The sequence below is a fragment of the Sinocyclocheilus grahami genome, unplaced genomic scaffold (assembly GCF_001515645.1).
Source record: "Sinocyclocheilus grahami isolate Dianchi unplaced genomic scaffold, SAMN03320097.WGS_v1.1 scaffold657.1, whole genome shotgun sequence".
In the NCBI taxonomy this organism is placed as follows: Eukaryota; Metazoa; Chordata; class Actinopteri; order Cypriniformes; family Cyprinidae; genus Sinocyclocheilus; species Sinocyclocheilus grahami.
In genome coordinates this window covers 118,116-132,001 of record NW_015505836.1, presented here as the reverse complement: position 1 = coordinate 132,001, position 13,886 = coordinate 118,116, and the positions used below count along the sequence as shown (strand labels likewise).

The window sequence follows — 13,886 nt, the reverse complement described above, 5'->3', positions numbered from 1 at the left end:
TCCGATTGTGTTTATTATTAACACAGTATCGTGTTTAAATATTTATTAATCTCAACTAAAGTCAGTGATTGTGAATAGTAAGTTTAGATTCACCCAGTGAATGTATACTGTGCTGATATTCAGCGGTGTGAAAGAGCTTTTATCTCATTGTTAACTCCGGCCGTGAACAGAGAAACGTCAGTGTTATTGAATGCGGCACGGCTTTCTTCATTAGTCGGCAGGGACCATTAATACTTTAGAATCTACGATGCTCTGGAAGGGCTTCAGATGTAAAGAACACTCATGAGATCAAAACCCAGTCAGGCCTCCTTTATTCTTTCAGATTGCAGTTATATCAAAGATCATGGCCATCACGAACCTCATACTGAATAATTGATGCTCTTTCAGTATTTTACATTTATTATTCCATTAAGTCTAAGCTGAAAACTTTTACTCTTCTTCGGTTTTAGTTGAGTCTGAAAGTGTGTCTTTTATCTCACAAGCATCTGCTGATAGTGTTTAATGCTGTTTTGCTCTGTCATCTGCATCAGTGTGTCATTTACAGTGCTGGGAATTGTTTCGATGCCAAAAACAGTGATCACAGTAATGAAACGCTATGTGCTGTCAACTGTAAAGCCATGTTGTCTGTCTTCACCTTGAAATGTTCACTCTCTCTCATTGTCATTCACAGCGCATGATGGTAACGTGCCGGGTCGTCTCAGCGTTCCTCAGGAAAACTCCTCTCCCAGTCATTATTCTCTCAAACTGCAGTCGGAGCATCCTGTCATCACATGTGTGAGCATTGGACGATCAAATAGAAATCTGGGTGTCAGTCTTAAATGAGGAAACACATTAGGTCTCTAAATCAGGATATAGGTCATGAAACTGCTTTTTAAAAGTGTATTTTTTTTGTTAGATTATCAGTAATAACAAGTCGGGGCAGATACACACCAGGCCCCGTATTTTGTTAGACATGCTTACAAAAAATAGATAAATATTAGGTAAATTGCATCCAAAATGATTACAGACATGAGCATAAAACATCAAAACAATATGAAGGGAAGAGAAAAACCTAAAAAATCTGATATGATACTGTATCTTGTAACCTTTGTCAAGCATTTCTTAATTTCACAATGCTTGGTGAAGATCACATGACTGACACGTTAATAGTAATATATTGAATAATAGATATGAATTATATTGTGTTTGCAAGCTACAGTAGTGTGCGGTAGATTTTTTTTTTCTTCGTATTAAACATGCATTCAAAAAGCATTTCTACTGTGGAGAAAAAAAAAATATATACATACATAAGGGAGATCCACAGGAAATATATATACTGTCGTGAAAAAGTTAGGACACCCTATTGAATTCCATGGTTTTCTGTATCAGGACATAATAAAAAATGATCTGGTTCTTGGCAGGTCTTAAAATTTGGAAAATAAACCTCAGATGAACAGCATCACATTACATATCACACTGTGTTATTATTTAATTAACAAAAATTAAGCTAAAATGGAAAAACCATGTGTGACAAAGTTAGGACACCCTATGATTCAATTGCCTGTAGATCCACTTTTACCAGCAATAACTTGAATTAATCATTTTCTGTATGACTTAATCAGTCTCTCACATTGTTCTGGAGGAATTTCGTCCCACTCTTCTTTACAACGTTGCTCCAGTTTATTGAGGTTTGAGGGCATTTGTTTATGCACAGCTCTCACCACGGCATTTCAGTTAGGATGAGCTCTGGACTTTGACTGGACTATTGTAACCCCTTGATTCTTTTCTTTTCAGTCGTTCTGTTGTAGATTTGCTGGTGTTCTTGGGATCATTGTGCTGTTCCATGACCCAATATTGGCCAAGCATTAGCTATCGGACGGATGCCGTCAGATTTGACTCTAGAATACTTTGGGATACAGAGGAGTTCATGATCGATTCAATGACTGTGAGGTGCCCAGGTCCTGTGATTATAAAACAAGCCCAAAATCATCAGCCCTCCACCAGCATGTGTGACTGTGTTTGTGCTGAAATGCTTTTTAGGTTTTCACCAAACGTGATGCTGTGCATTATGGCCAAAGGGCTCGTCTGTTCAAAAGACATTGTTCTAGAAGTCTTATGGTTTGTTTAGATGCACCTTTGCAAACCTAAACCGTGCTGCCATGATTTTTTTTAGAGAGAAGAGGCTTTTTTCTGGCAAGCCTTCCAAACATGCCATACTTGTCCCATATTTTTCTAATTGTACTATCATGAACTTTATCATTTCACATGTTAGCTGAGGCCCGTGGAGTCTCCGGTGTATCTCTTGGGTTGTCTGCCATTTCTCTGAGCGTTACATGGTCTAATCTTGGAGTGAATTTACAGAGACGTCCACTCCTGGGAGGATTGGTGTCTGTCTTGAATGTCTTCCACTTGTGAATAATCTTCCTCACTTTAGAATGATGGACTTCATATTGTTTGGAAATGGCACTCTTCCCAGATTGATGGCAGCAACAATTGCTTCAATATTATTGCTGATGTCTTACCTCCTTGGCATTGTGTTAGCACACACCTGAAGGCTCCAGTGTGGAGTAAAAATAATGCCACATATATATGAAAAATTAAGTTTTGCAAAAGAAACGTCTAGGTTACTTGTGTAACCCTCGTTCCCTGAAGGAGGGAACAAGTCTTTGTTTGGAGACAGCCTTTCCCTTCTGCTGACCTCCAAAGCAGACAAAGAGCTGGTCTGAGGTCCTGAAGCTCCGCGTACGGTCCACGTAAATGCGCAGAGCGCGAACGGGACAGAGCAGAGCGATGGCTGGGTCTGCCTCCTCCCGGGGCAGCGCTTGCAAGTTCACCACCTGATCCCTGAAAGGCGTGGTGGGAACTTTGGGCACATATCCGGGCCAGGGTCTCAGGACAACGTGAGGGTTACCCGTCCCGAATTCTAGGCAAGAATCATCGACCGAGAATGCCTGCAGGTCCCCTACCCTCTTGACTGAGGCCAAAGCGGTGAGGAGCGCTGTCTTTAATGACAGAACCTTAAGCTCTACTGACTGCAGAGGCTCGAAGGGCTATTGAGAAAAAATAAATGTGTTTTTGCAAACAAAAATAAAGAATTGCAAAAGAAAATGAAGTATTGCGAGAAAAAAATAAGTTTTGCAAACAAAAATAAAGAATTGCAAAATATAAATGAAACCGCAGAAAAGCAATGATTTTGCAATACATATTTTCCATGGCCATATCTACTAATTTATTTGCAACGCTGCAACTTTTGCAATTCTTTATTTTTGTTTGCAAAAACACATTTATTTTTTCTCAATACTTTTATTTTCGTTTGCAAAACTTTATTTTCTTTTGCAAAACTTAATTTTCTTTTGCAAAACTTTATTATTTTGCATATATATGTGGCATTATTTTGACTCCATACTCCAGACCAGCAAACTGCCCAAACTTTTGCTTTTATAGAGGTGCTCACACTTGCTGATGATCAGTTAATCAAAGGCATTTGATTAGTAGAGCCTGACTGCTACTTAGCCTCTTAATTCCTATGTTAATAGTAAGGGTGTTCTAACTTTGTCACAAATGGTTTTTCCATTTTGGCTTTATTTTTGTTAAATGGCACGGTGCAATATGTCATGTGTTGTTGTTCATCTGAGGTTTCATTTTCCAAATTTTAAGACCTGCCAAGGACCAGATAATTTTTTATTATGTCCTGATATGGAAAATCATGGAATTCAATAGGGTGTCCTAACTTTTTCACATGACTGTGTATATATATATATATATATATATATATATATATATATATATATATATATATATATATATATATATATATATATATTTAAATCTCGAATTTCCTGATTATTTCTCTTATTTTTATTTCGTTTTCATTTGAAAATATAAAACATCTTCAGTAGAATAAACTTACAAAAGGCTTACCTATAGTTGTGTATTATGTTTAATAGTAAGAGATGCTGAGAAAAAGTTACCTGTATTTTGAAAAAAAAAAATTATAATCTTATTAATGACATTAATGGTTTCATAGATGGTATTTCACAAATGTTGAGCTTTAATTATAATTCATTACATTCTGCCATGCAAAGGCTGCACATGACTTTTGAAAAGTACAGTCCCACTTCAATTTGTTTTATATAAAAAGCGTTCAGAAGTTCTTTTTCCATTATTGACTGATCAACAAGAGCCTGCTGTTTCCTTCAGTGAAAGGCATATGTAATTGGAAAATATTTTCATCTGCGGGCTTTCAGTTTTCCTCAGACAGTTGTTTTTCTGATTCAGGTTGCGTCTGTGGAGCGGCTGGTGGAGCGAGCGGAGATCGATTACTCAGACGAGCCCTGGAGGATCACAGAGGAGCAGCGTGAATACTACACCAACCAGTTCAGGAGTCTCCAGCCGGACCTCAATGCTCTCATCATGGGTAAGAGAGATCCATCTGAGATCATCTCATTCTGTTAGATTTATGACTTCATGTGGACACTTTTGAAGTTTGCATTGGTTATGCTTGCAGGAACTGTAGCAAAAAACTTCTTCACCAAGTCGAAGCTTCCGATTCCAGAGCTGTCTCATATATGGTGAACATAAAGCCTCAGTTCCTCTTAAACATACAGTGAACTATCTCTTTGTATTCAAACGATCTTGTTTGATGTCCTTCAGGGAGCTGAGCGACGTCGACAAGGACGGTGCTCTCACTTTCCCAGAGTTCTGCACTGCCTTCCATCTGATCGTGGCCCGGAAAAATGGTTACCCTCTTCCTGAAACGCTCCCCGCCACGCTGAGACCTGGCTTTGTGGAACCAGGTGTGGTTACAGTGCCACCATCTGAGGTATGAGATCTAAAACTCGCAAAATGCCTACAATATTTACACCTGAAGTATTTAATGATGTCTAGTTTAAAACTGTCTAGTATTTCTTATTCAGTATCATGTCCTGCAATTATGAGAAAATTCAGATTGACAAGTTTGAACTGAGCTCCAAATGGGTTTGCTTTACAGGCGACTGAACCTCTTATTGTTTTTGATGACAAAATGATGCCTGGAGCCAATCAGCTCGTAAGAAGATCTTCATTTAACATTGATGCCAAGATCTCAATGTTCTGTATATTTCGTTCTGTCCTTTTTGTCTCTCATTCTCTCTCTTTCGATTTTCAGTATTAAAACGCTTTACTGGCATAATGATCTGCACACAAAATTGCCAAAGCATCAAAACAAATAACAAGAACAGTTGCAGAGTGATGGTTGAAAATAAGTAAATGAATAAGATTTATTTAGTTTATTTCAGTTTTTTTTTTTTTTTTTAAGTTTTGGTTTTAAGTGTTTTTTAATATTTCTATTTAGATTTATTTTATTTCAGTTTTAGATTTTTTTTTATCATTTTAGTATTTTAACTTAAACATTTTATTTCCTTTAGCTGCCACTGAAATATATACAAACCCGATTCCAAAAAAGTTGGGACTCTGTACAAATTGTGAATAAAAACAGAATGCAATGATGGGGAAGTTTCAAATTTCAATATTTTATTCAGAATACAACATAGATGACATATCAAATGTTTAAACTGAGAAAATGTGATCCTCTGCCCATCTTGACTTCTGAGAGACACTGCTACTCTGAGAGGCTCTTTTTATACCCAATTATGTTGCCAATTGACCTAATAAGTTGCAAATTGGTCCTCCAGCTGTTCCTTATATGTACATTTAACTTTTCCGGCCTCTTATTGCTACCTGTCCCAACTTTTTTGGAATGTGTAGCTCTCATGAAATCCAAAATGAGCCAATATTTGGCATGACATTTCAAAATGTCTCACTTTCAACATTTGATATGTTATCTATATTCTATTGTGTATAATATATAAGTTTATGAGATTTGTAAATTATTCCATTCCTTTTTTACTCACAATTTGTACAGTGTCCCAACTTTTTTGGAATTGGATTTGTATATATTTTTATTTAAATTAATTTATATATTTTTGTCACTTAACAAAAAAAATCAATTAACAGATTTTTAGTTGTTCTTGTTGTTGTTTTACAATTAACAATATTTTTGCTGTTGTTTTAGTTAACTATAAAATCACTGGTTTAATGGTTTATTGTGGTTTATTCATTCATTCATTTAGCTTTTGCTATCAATAACAGTCCCTGGTTGTAAAAAAAAAAACTTCACATGAATACATTTACTATATAAATATATAGTAAATGTATTCTTGTGCAATTTTCTCTGAGAATGTCTGTTTGCCTGAAGGCAGAGGGTGCTAATGAGTCTCATATGAGATCTCAGTAATCAAAAATCCACCTAGTCCAGCCCTTATATCTGAGTAAACCTCTAAATGTCCTCATATCAATCATTTTATGCTGGCTTTTCATTTTCCCAAACAGGAAATGGGTTCTGTTGACCTGCAGATGACCTCTAGACCAGGTGTGACCGCTAAACAGGACACGAGAGATGAAAGCAGGAAACCGGGTAATGACTTTAGAGACAGATGTCAATAAGCATAAACACGATTAAAGGAAAAATATAGCTAATTCTTTTTATACAGTGGCTCAAAAAGTATTTGGACACTTAAAAATGTCTAAATAATAATAATAATACGATTTGTAAATTATTCCATTCCTTTTTTACTCACAATTTGTACAGTGTCCCAACTTTTTTGGAATTGGGTTTGTATATATTTTTATTTAAATTAATTTATATATTTTTGTCACTTAACAAAAAATAAATAAATTAACCGATTTTTAGTTGTTCTTGTTGTTGTTTTACAATTAACAATATTTTTGCTGTTGTTTTAGTTAACTATAAAATCACTGGTTTAATGGTTTATTGTGGTTTATTCATTCATTCATTCATTCAGCTTTTGCTATCAATAACAGTCCCTGGTTGTAAAAAAAAAAACTTCACATGAATACATTTACTATATAAATATATAGTAAATGTATTCTTGTGCAATTTTCTCTGAGAATGTCTGTTTGTCTGAAGGCAGAGGGTGCTAATGAGTCTCATATGAGATCTCAGTAATCAAAAATCCACCTAGTCCAGCCCTTATATCTGAGTAAACCTCTAAATGTCCTCATATCAGTCATTTTATGCTGGCTTTTCATTTTCCCAAACAGGAAATGGGTTCTGTTGACCTGCAGATGACCTCTAGACCAGGTGTGACCGCTAAACAGGACACGAGAGATGAAAGCAGGAAACCGGGTAATGACTTTAGAGACAGATGTCAATAAGCATAAATACGATTAAAGGAAAAATATAGCTAATTCTTTTTATACAGTGGCTCAAAAAGTATTTGGACACTTAAAAATGTCTAAATAATAATAATAATACCTACAAAATATAAAATGAAGTGCCTGTATTAAGTGTCAAACCTAACAAACAAATTAAGTGAGTGCATTTGTGTTTTAAAATAAACTGCACTTGCTTTGATATTTTATAATTTAATGCAATAATAGATTTTTCAGTGTCTTCAGTGTGCAGATATTTTTTGGGCCCCACTCTTCCACACTTAAGAGGGAAAACCTGTAAACTTACTGAAATTCTCATGTAGATGATCTATTTCACTGCTCTTATTGTGTGTTTTTATTGCTGTGTCAGCAGAATTCAGCCCAAAGAGAATTCCAGACCCGCACGAAAAGCCAATACAGCGTGTCAGCACTTTAAAACCAGGTGAGTCACTGTCCTCAGGCGCAGCGGGCCGCGCACACGCCCCTGACCCACACCGAATAAACCAAAGCCTCTAATTTACCTGTGCTTTACTGTCTGTGTTCAGGAAACAATGAAAATTCTGTGGTCATTTACTCACTCTCATTTTGTCCAACCTGTATGACTTTTCTTTTGTGTAACACAGAGAGAGATGTGTAGCAGAACGTTCCAGGTGCTCTTTTCCATAAAAGTGCAAGTGAATGGATGCTGTCTAGCTCAAAATTTTAAAAAAATGCACTATAAAATTCTCATGAAAGTTGCCCAAGTGCACTAGATTTCAGGTCTTCCGATGCAATAAGGCAGTTTAATGTAAAAAAACAGACCAACATTTGTTATTTACTGAAAATCTTCTGTACCTCAGAAGCTCAAGATCGCTTATTTTCAAACTTATAGCGCATGAAGATATGCTGTACCAGGTTTAAAATCAATCACACCAGAAACATTGTTTTTTGTGTCTCATGTAACTAACATCACACAGTATTTTGAATACATGAACATTCGAATGACAAATGCCACTTGCTTTGATATTTTTTTTATCCAGTGCGGTGACATTTAGAGTCATTAATTAATATTTAAAGTGTCATTAAGTGTCAAACCTAACAAACAAATTAAGTGATTTTTTTTAAGTTAGTGCATTTGTGCTTTAAAATAAACTGCACTTGCTTTGATATTTTATAATTTAATGCAATAATAGATTTTTCAGTGTCTTCAGTGCACAGATATTTTTGGGGCCACTCTTCCATACTTCCAAATGCAATGTAAACTTATTGATATTGTTATTTCAGTATTGCTCTTATTGTTCACTTTTATTTCTGCCAGCAGAATTGAGCCTGATAGAGAATTCTAGACCTGCAGGAAAAGCCAACACAGCAGTACAAACAAACAAATAAATAAGATTGATTTCGTTTATTACATGTGTTATTTTAGTATTATGTATATATTATTATAGTATTTATTCATATTTTAAATTGGCTTTTATTTTTAGCTTTTTTTTATTTTAGTTTGTTTTAGTTTAAGGGTTTTATTGATATTTCTATTCAGGTTTAATTTATTTTAACAATTTTTAGTACTTCAAATAATTCACCCAAAAATTATTATTTGCTGAAAATGTGCTTACTCTCAGTCCATCTAAGATGAAGATGAGTGTGTTTCTTCATGGGAACAGATTTGGAGAGCATTAGCATTACATCACTTGCTCACCAGTGGATCCTCTGCGGTGAATGGGTGCCGTCAGAATGAGAGTCCAAACAGTTGATAAAAACATCACAATAATCCACACGACTCTAATCCATCAGTTAATTTCTTGGGAAGCGAAAAGCTGGGTGTTTGTAAGAAACAAATCCGTCATTAAAGCGTTTTACTTTAAACCATTGCAAAATATGAGTCCATAGTCCATAATAATGCTTCCTCCAGTCAATAACATCAATGCTGTCTAAACAATATAATCTGAAACAGGACAGCTGAATAGCTTGTTATATTCCTTATTTGTAAGTCTGCTAAATTAATGAATGCAAATGTGTATGAATCATATGAGCTACTTTTGGGTGCTTTTTGAGCTCAAGTGTGTTTGTTCCCATTTATTTCCACTGTATTGTAAAGGGCAGCATGAACAATCTACAAAACATCTACTTTTGTGTCCCACAGAAGAAAGTCATTTGTATTTGTCATTTGCCACAACATGAATAAATTGTGACACAGTTTCTCATTTCTGGGTGAATTGTCTCTTTAAGTGACCCATGATAAGATGAATCATAATTAAAAACGGACCAATCACTGCTGTCTCTTGGCAAATCAGCTCTTGTGATCATCATATCAGGTTGAAGTCACATTTAGCCAGTGTATCAATCTAGCAGAGGCCTGTTTGTTATTTTCTCTCATGATGGGTGTGATGTTATGAAGTAAAACCTCTCAGCGCCTCTGGGTGTGGACGCAAAGCCCGTTATATCCACAGCACTGACCTTTTGTTCTAATATTTCATGCAGTCTGCTCTGATCCAATAACAGCTCATATTTATTAAAGTGCCCAGATCCCTGGGCGTTCACAAATAATCCTGCGTTTTATTACTTCAGTTTGAATGCAACATTGCTTCCAATATGGTTCTTATGAAATGCTTTTTTCCTCAGTGTTGGTAGAAAAGAGAATCCAAGTTGATACTGAGTTTTTGTCTATGCCCCGGTGCATGATGGGATCGGAGAAAGAGGCCCGTTTGAGGTGTTAACTGCAGCTGTAGGTGTTCAAGGCCTGTTTCAGATGCTATTGTTTGGATAGTATCGATGCTCTCGAGTGTGTTTGATGTTTTAGTGTTACGATTCAGTGTTTCTGTTGAGAAGTGGACTCTTTTGGCTAGAGTGAGCAGTTCAGTTTAGGCTTAAAGCTTCAGGTTGTGGCTTTGTTCTCTTGTAGATGACAGGTTCATTTTTGGGATGTTCTTAGTAAGTAAAGTACGATGCCTTTGTTTGGCTTTTAAATGAAATAAATAAGGTTTCTCTTTAGAGTTTGGTCAGTTGTATTGCAGAAATAATACTTTTACTGTGTAACTGTTTAATAACATACAATGTTTTACAGATTCTCCACAAGAGCTTGATGCAAACATGAAGTCAAGAACACGGCCCAGGTAAAACCTTTTTAAACTTTCACTACTGCTACACAAAGGTTTTTTTATTTTTTATAAATTCATACTTTTATTCAAACACAGACACATTAAATTTAAAGGGTTAGTTCACTCAAAAATGAGAATTCTATCATTGATTACTCACCCTCATGTCATTCCAAACCCATAAGATCTTCGTTCATCTTCGGAACACAAATTAAGATATTTTTGATGCATTCTGAGAGCTCTCTGACCCTCCCATAGACAGCAAGGGTACTACCACGATCAATGTCCAGAAACGTAACAAGGAGATCGGTAAAATAATCCATGTGACATCAGGGGTTCACCGTTATTATTATTATTATTATTCATTGTTTTATAATTATATTAATTCTAACATTTTATACTAATAATAAAAACAATAATTTAATAATTATTATTTATTATTATTATTATTATTAATAATAATAAATTGTATTATTATTACTATAATACAATTATTATTATTATTCATTGTTTTATAATTATAACAATTCTAACATTTTATAATAATAATGATTATTATTATTATTATTTAATAATTATTTATTATTATTAATAAAATGTATTATTATTGCTATCGTAAAAATATTATTATTATTATTATTATTATTATTATTGCATGTAACCTAAGTATTAAACAAACTGACATGATTTGTCAGATTATGTTGTTTGTTGTGTTTCTGCATTTCAGTTTAGCTTCTGGACAAAAAAAAGGCAAAAAATAATCAATAGATTTCCACCTTAACAAGTAAACAACTTCATAGCAACAGTGTGGCGCCCTAAAAGTGATGAGTTTTGCATGGACTAGCATCTTTTACAGTATCTGTACTACAATGTATAACTTTCCCAACAGAAAAGTACGAAGGAGTTTTTTGAAGTACCTAAAGTACCATGTAAATACTATGGTGCTTACACCAAAGTATCATCTAAATCCCTCACTGTACCGTGGTACAACTACATATTGCTATTTATTTCTTACAGTGTAAAAGAGGTCTGTATGTTTGGTTTACCCACAGGTCGTATTCCAGCACCTCCATAGACGATGCCATGAAGAAGGTGGAGGAGCCGCCCACTCCTCCTCCTCGACCCCAGAAGACTCACTCCCGCGCCTCCTCTCTCGACCTCAACAAGCTCTTCCAACAGAGTGGTCAAGGTTCTCGCCCATCCCAACATTCCCTGAGTATTTAACCGTTTACACGTACAGACTTTCATATGCTGAGAATACAAAGTACAGACATTGAAATATCTTACATTTATTACATTCATTTTAATTTAAATAAATATTTGACTTGATTTTCAATGCGGTATTGGCTGTCCTAGAGTTGTATTGGCGCATTTGACCGTAAAGCACCACTAACTGTGTGGATACTTTTGCAAATGCAGTAACAGGATTCTCTGAGAAAATATTGAAAGTTTATTCTTAAAATGTATGAAGCCGCAAGTTCACAAAGTAAGAATAATACGCCAACCTACCAATTTTTGAAAAGAGCTTTGATAAGATGAGTATTTGATTGGAAAACAAATGATCTTTGTGGTTGTAGTTGTGCCTTGTCCGATGTCAAATAAAGTTCTGGTCCCAGTTGTGAAAAAACATTGCAAGTTAAGTAAACCCTTAGTTAGTCTTAATTTGAAGGACATTATTATTAAGGGTTTTCTTAAGTTTGAAAGGTTTGTTGCAACCGGCTGCAGCTCTGTACGTTCAAATGTGGTGTTCACAGGTGAGGATTTGAGACACATAAACACATTCTGAGTCTAGTCTAAACCATATAAATGTTTAAAAGAATAAAATGTTCATAGATTAATTTTGCACTGAAGCTATTACCACAGAGTTCATTGCTGAATTGTCATCATACTTCAGATTCTCAGCGAGTTTCATGGCAGGCAAACAATTATATAAATGGCCTAGGCTTGATTGTTAGTGCATTAAACTCACAGGCTGCATTTATTTGATAAAAAATACAGTAAAAACAGTTATAGTGTGAAAAATTATTGCAATTTTAAATAACTGTTTTCTGTTTTAATATGTTTTAAAATGTAATTTATTGTATATGTACAATACATTTTATATATATATATATATATATATATATAATTGAACATTTTAACTTAATCCAATCTTGTAGTTTTAAATACTGTTTGAGTGAATACTGTTTGCCAACTCAGAGGAAAACTAGCTTAATCACTAATTATATATATATATATATTTTTTTTTTTTTTTTAATGTATTTATTTGTTTATTTTGCTACAGTAGTGTGTGTGTGATTACTTCTCAATTGTCTGTACTTGTAATATTTTAGTAAATAAGTTGTGCAAAAGAAATGATGATTATTGCAGTACATAGCAGATGTGAAGTAATTTATAGTGTTGAATTGTGTTAATGAATCTTTACTAGTAGTAGCAGTTTTAGAGTGGCTGGGAAGGTTTTCTTGTAGCTTTCTGAATTTCTTCTCTTCTCTCAGGTGCTAAAAGTGGATGGTTGCCTCCTCCTCCAGCTCTCCCTCCACGACCACCAGCTACACAGGTGAACCACTCAGCATCTGCTCATTTAGAGTGTTTCCTGATGCCTGGCATCTGTGTTTTAAATCATGGCAGCTGGTTTCTAGCTTGTCATTAGCTGTTTGACCTGCTTTCATCTGCCAAAACCCAACTTGACCTTATGCTGGTTTGTGACTGGTCAAAGATGATCTACATTTTGGTGCAATAATATAGAATGTAATTGATGTGCAGTTTCTATCAGCTGTTTTACTATGGTTTCAAACATGGCTCATCCAATCAGATTATAGGTCTGTTTCATGCAGTGGTTTATGGTTTTGGTACTTTACTCTTCTGTTACTGTGTTGTATAATAACTTGTGTCTTAATTCAATGTCTCAGATCTTCAGCTTCCTCCCTGGTTCAGAGAAGAGTTCCCAGAAGGCCGTTCAGCAGCCAAACTTTGCAGATTTCAGCAAATTTAGAGAGGAGGTGAGTAGATGTACACATTGATTCAAGATTACAAGTAAGGCATTACTAGCACTCCTAAAACACACACAATTGATTAACCTCAGATGTGGGATCACTAAACTGGCATTGTATCAGCATGAACCGAATGTAACTTCTGATGTGACTTTTCCAAACTGAAACAGAATAATGCAAGGTGGAACTTAATTTTATAATAAATGGGCTTGTTAAATGTAATTTTATGATAAATTGACTTTATACATGAAGAATGAGGACATTTTAACTAACTGTATTTTTAACATTTCATTTAGATTATTATTCGTTTTGTACTTAAGTATTTTGTACTTTAGATTTTTGTCAGTATTTTGCATTGATTACAATAATTCCAAGATTATGAAAGAATTATGATTGTTTTGAATTAATTTAGAAATAATAAAATTTTTTACACTAAATGTTTTTTTTTAATAAATGAATTGTCTACAGTAGTAATGAGGACTTTTGAATTGATTTTAATTTATAATATTTAATTTAAATTATTTAAAATTTTGTAGTTAAGTATTTTGTACTTTGTACTATGATTGATTTGAATGAATTTTGAAATACTTATATATATATATATATATATATATATATATATATATATATA

The 13,886-nt window shown here is 34.5% G+C and overlaps 1 protein-coding gene across 3 annotated transcripts in view; it reads left to right on the top strand.

The window, feature by feature from the left end:
- LOC107558733 (ralBP1-associated Eps domain-containing protein 2-like) overlaps positions 1 to 13,886 on the top strand; it is a 63,763-nt gene that overhangs the window by 34,765 nt on the left and 15,112 nt on the right. For 2 of the 3 annotated variants that reach the window (XM_016242402.1, XM_016242400.1), the window contains exons 5-15: positions 671 to 774; positions 4,258 to 4,396; positions 4,487 to 4,550; positions 4,633 to 4,801; positions 4,970 to 5,026; positions 6,349 to 6,433; positions 7,565 to 7,633; positions 10,235 to 10,283; positions 11,318 to 11,481; positions 12,761 to 12,822; positions 13,175 to 13,264. In XM_016242402.1, coding sequence (XP_016097888.1) covers positions 671 to 774; positions 4,258 to 4,396; positions 4,487 to 4,550; positions 4,633 to 4,801; positions 4,970 to 5,026; positions 6,349 to 6,433; positions 7,565 to 7,633; positions 10,235 to 10,283; positions 11,318 to 11,481; positions 12,761 to 12,822; positions 13,175 to 13,264 — 1,052 coding nt within the window. The remainder of the gene's footprint in view (positions 1 to 670; positions 775 to 4,257; positions 4,397 to 4,486; positions 4,551 to 4,632; positions 4,802 to 4,969; positions 5,027 to 6,348; positions 6,434 to 7,564; positions 7,634 to 10,234; positions 10,284 to 11,317; positions 11,482 to 12,760; positions 12,823 to 13,174; positions 13,265 to 13,886) is intronic. The other variant, XM_016242401.1, reaches the window with a different exon arrangement.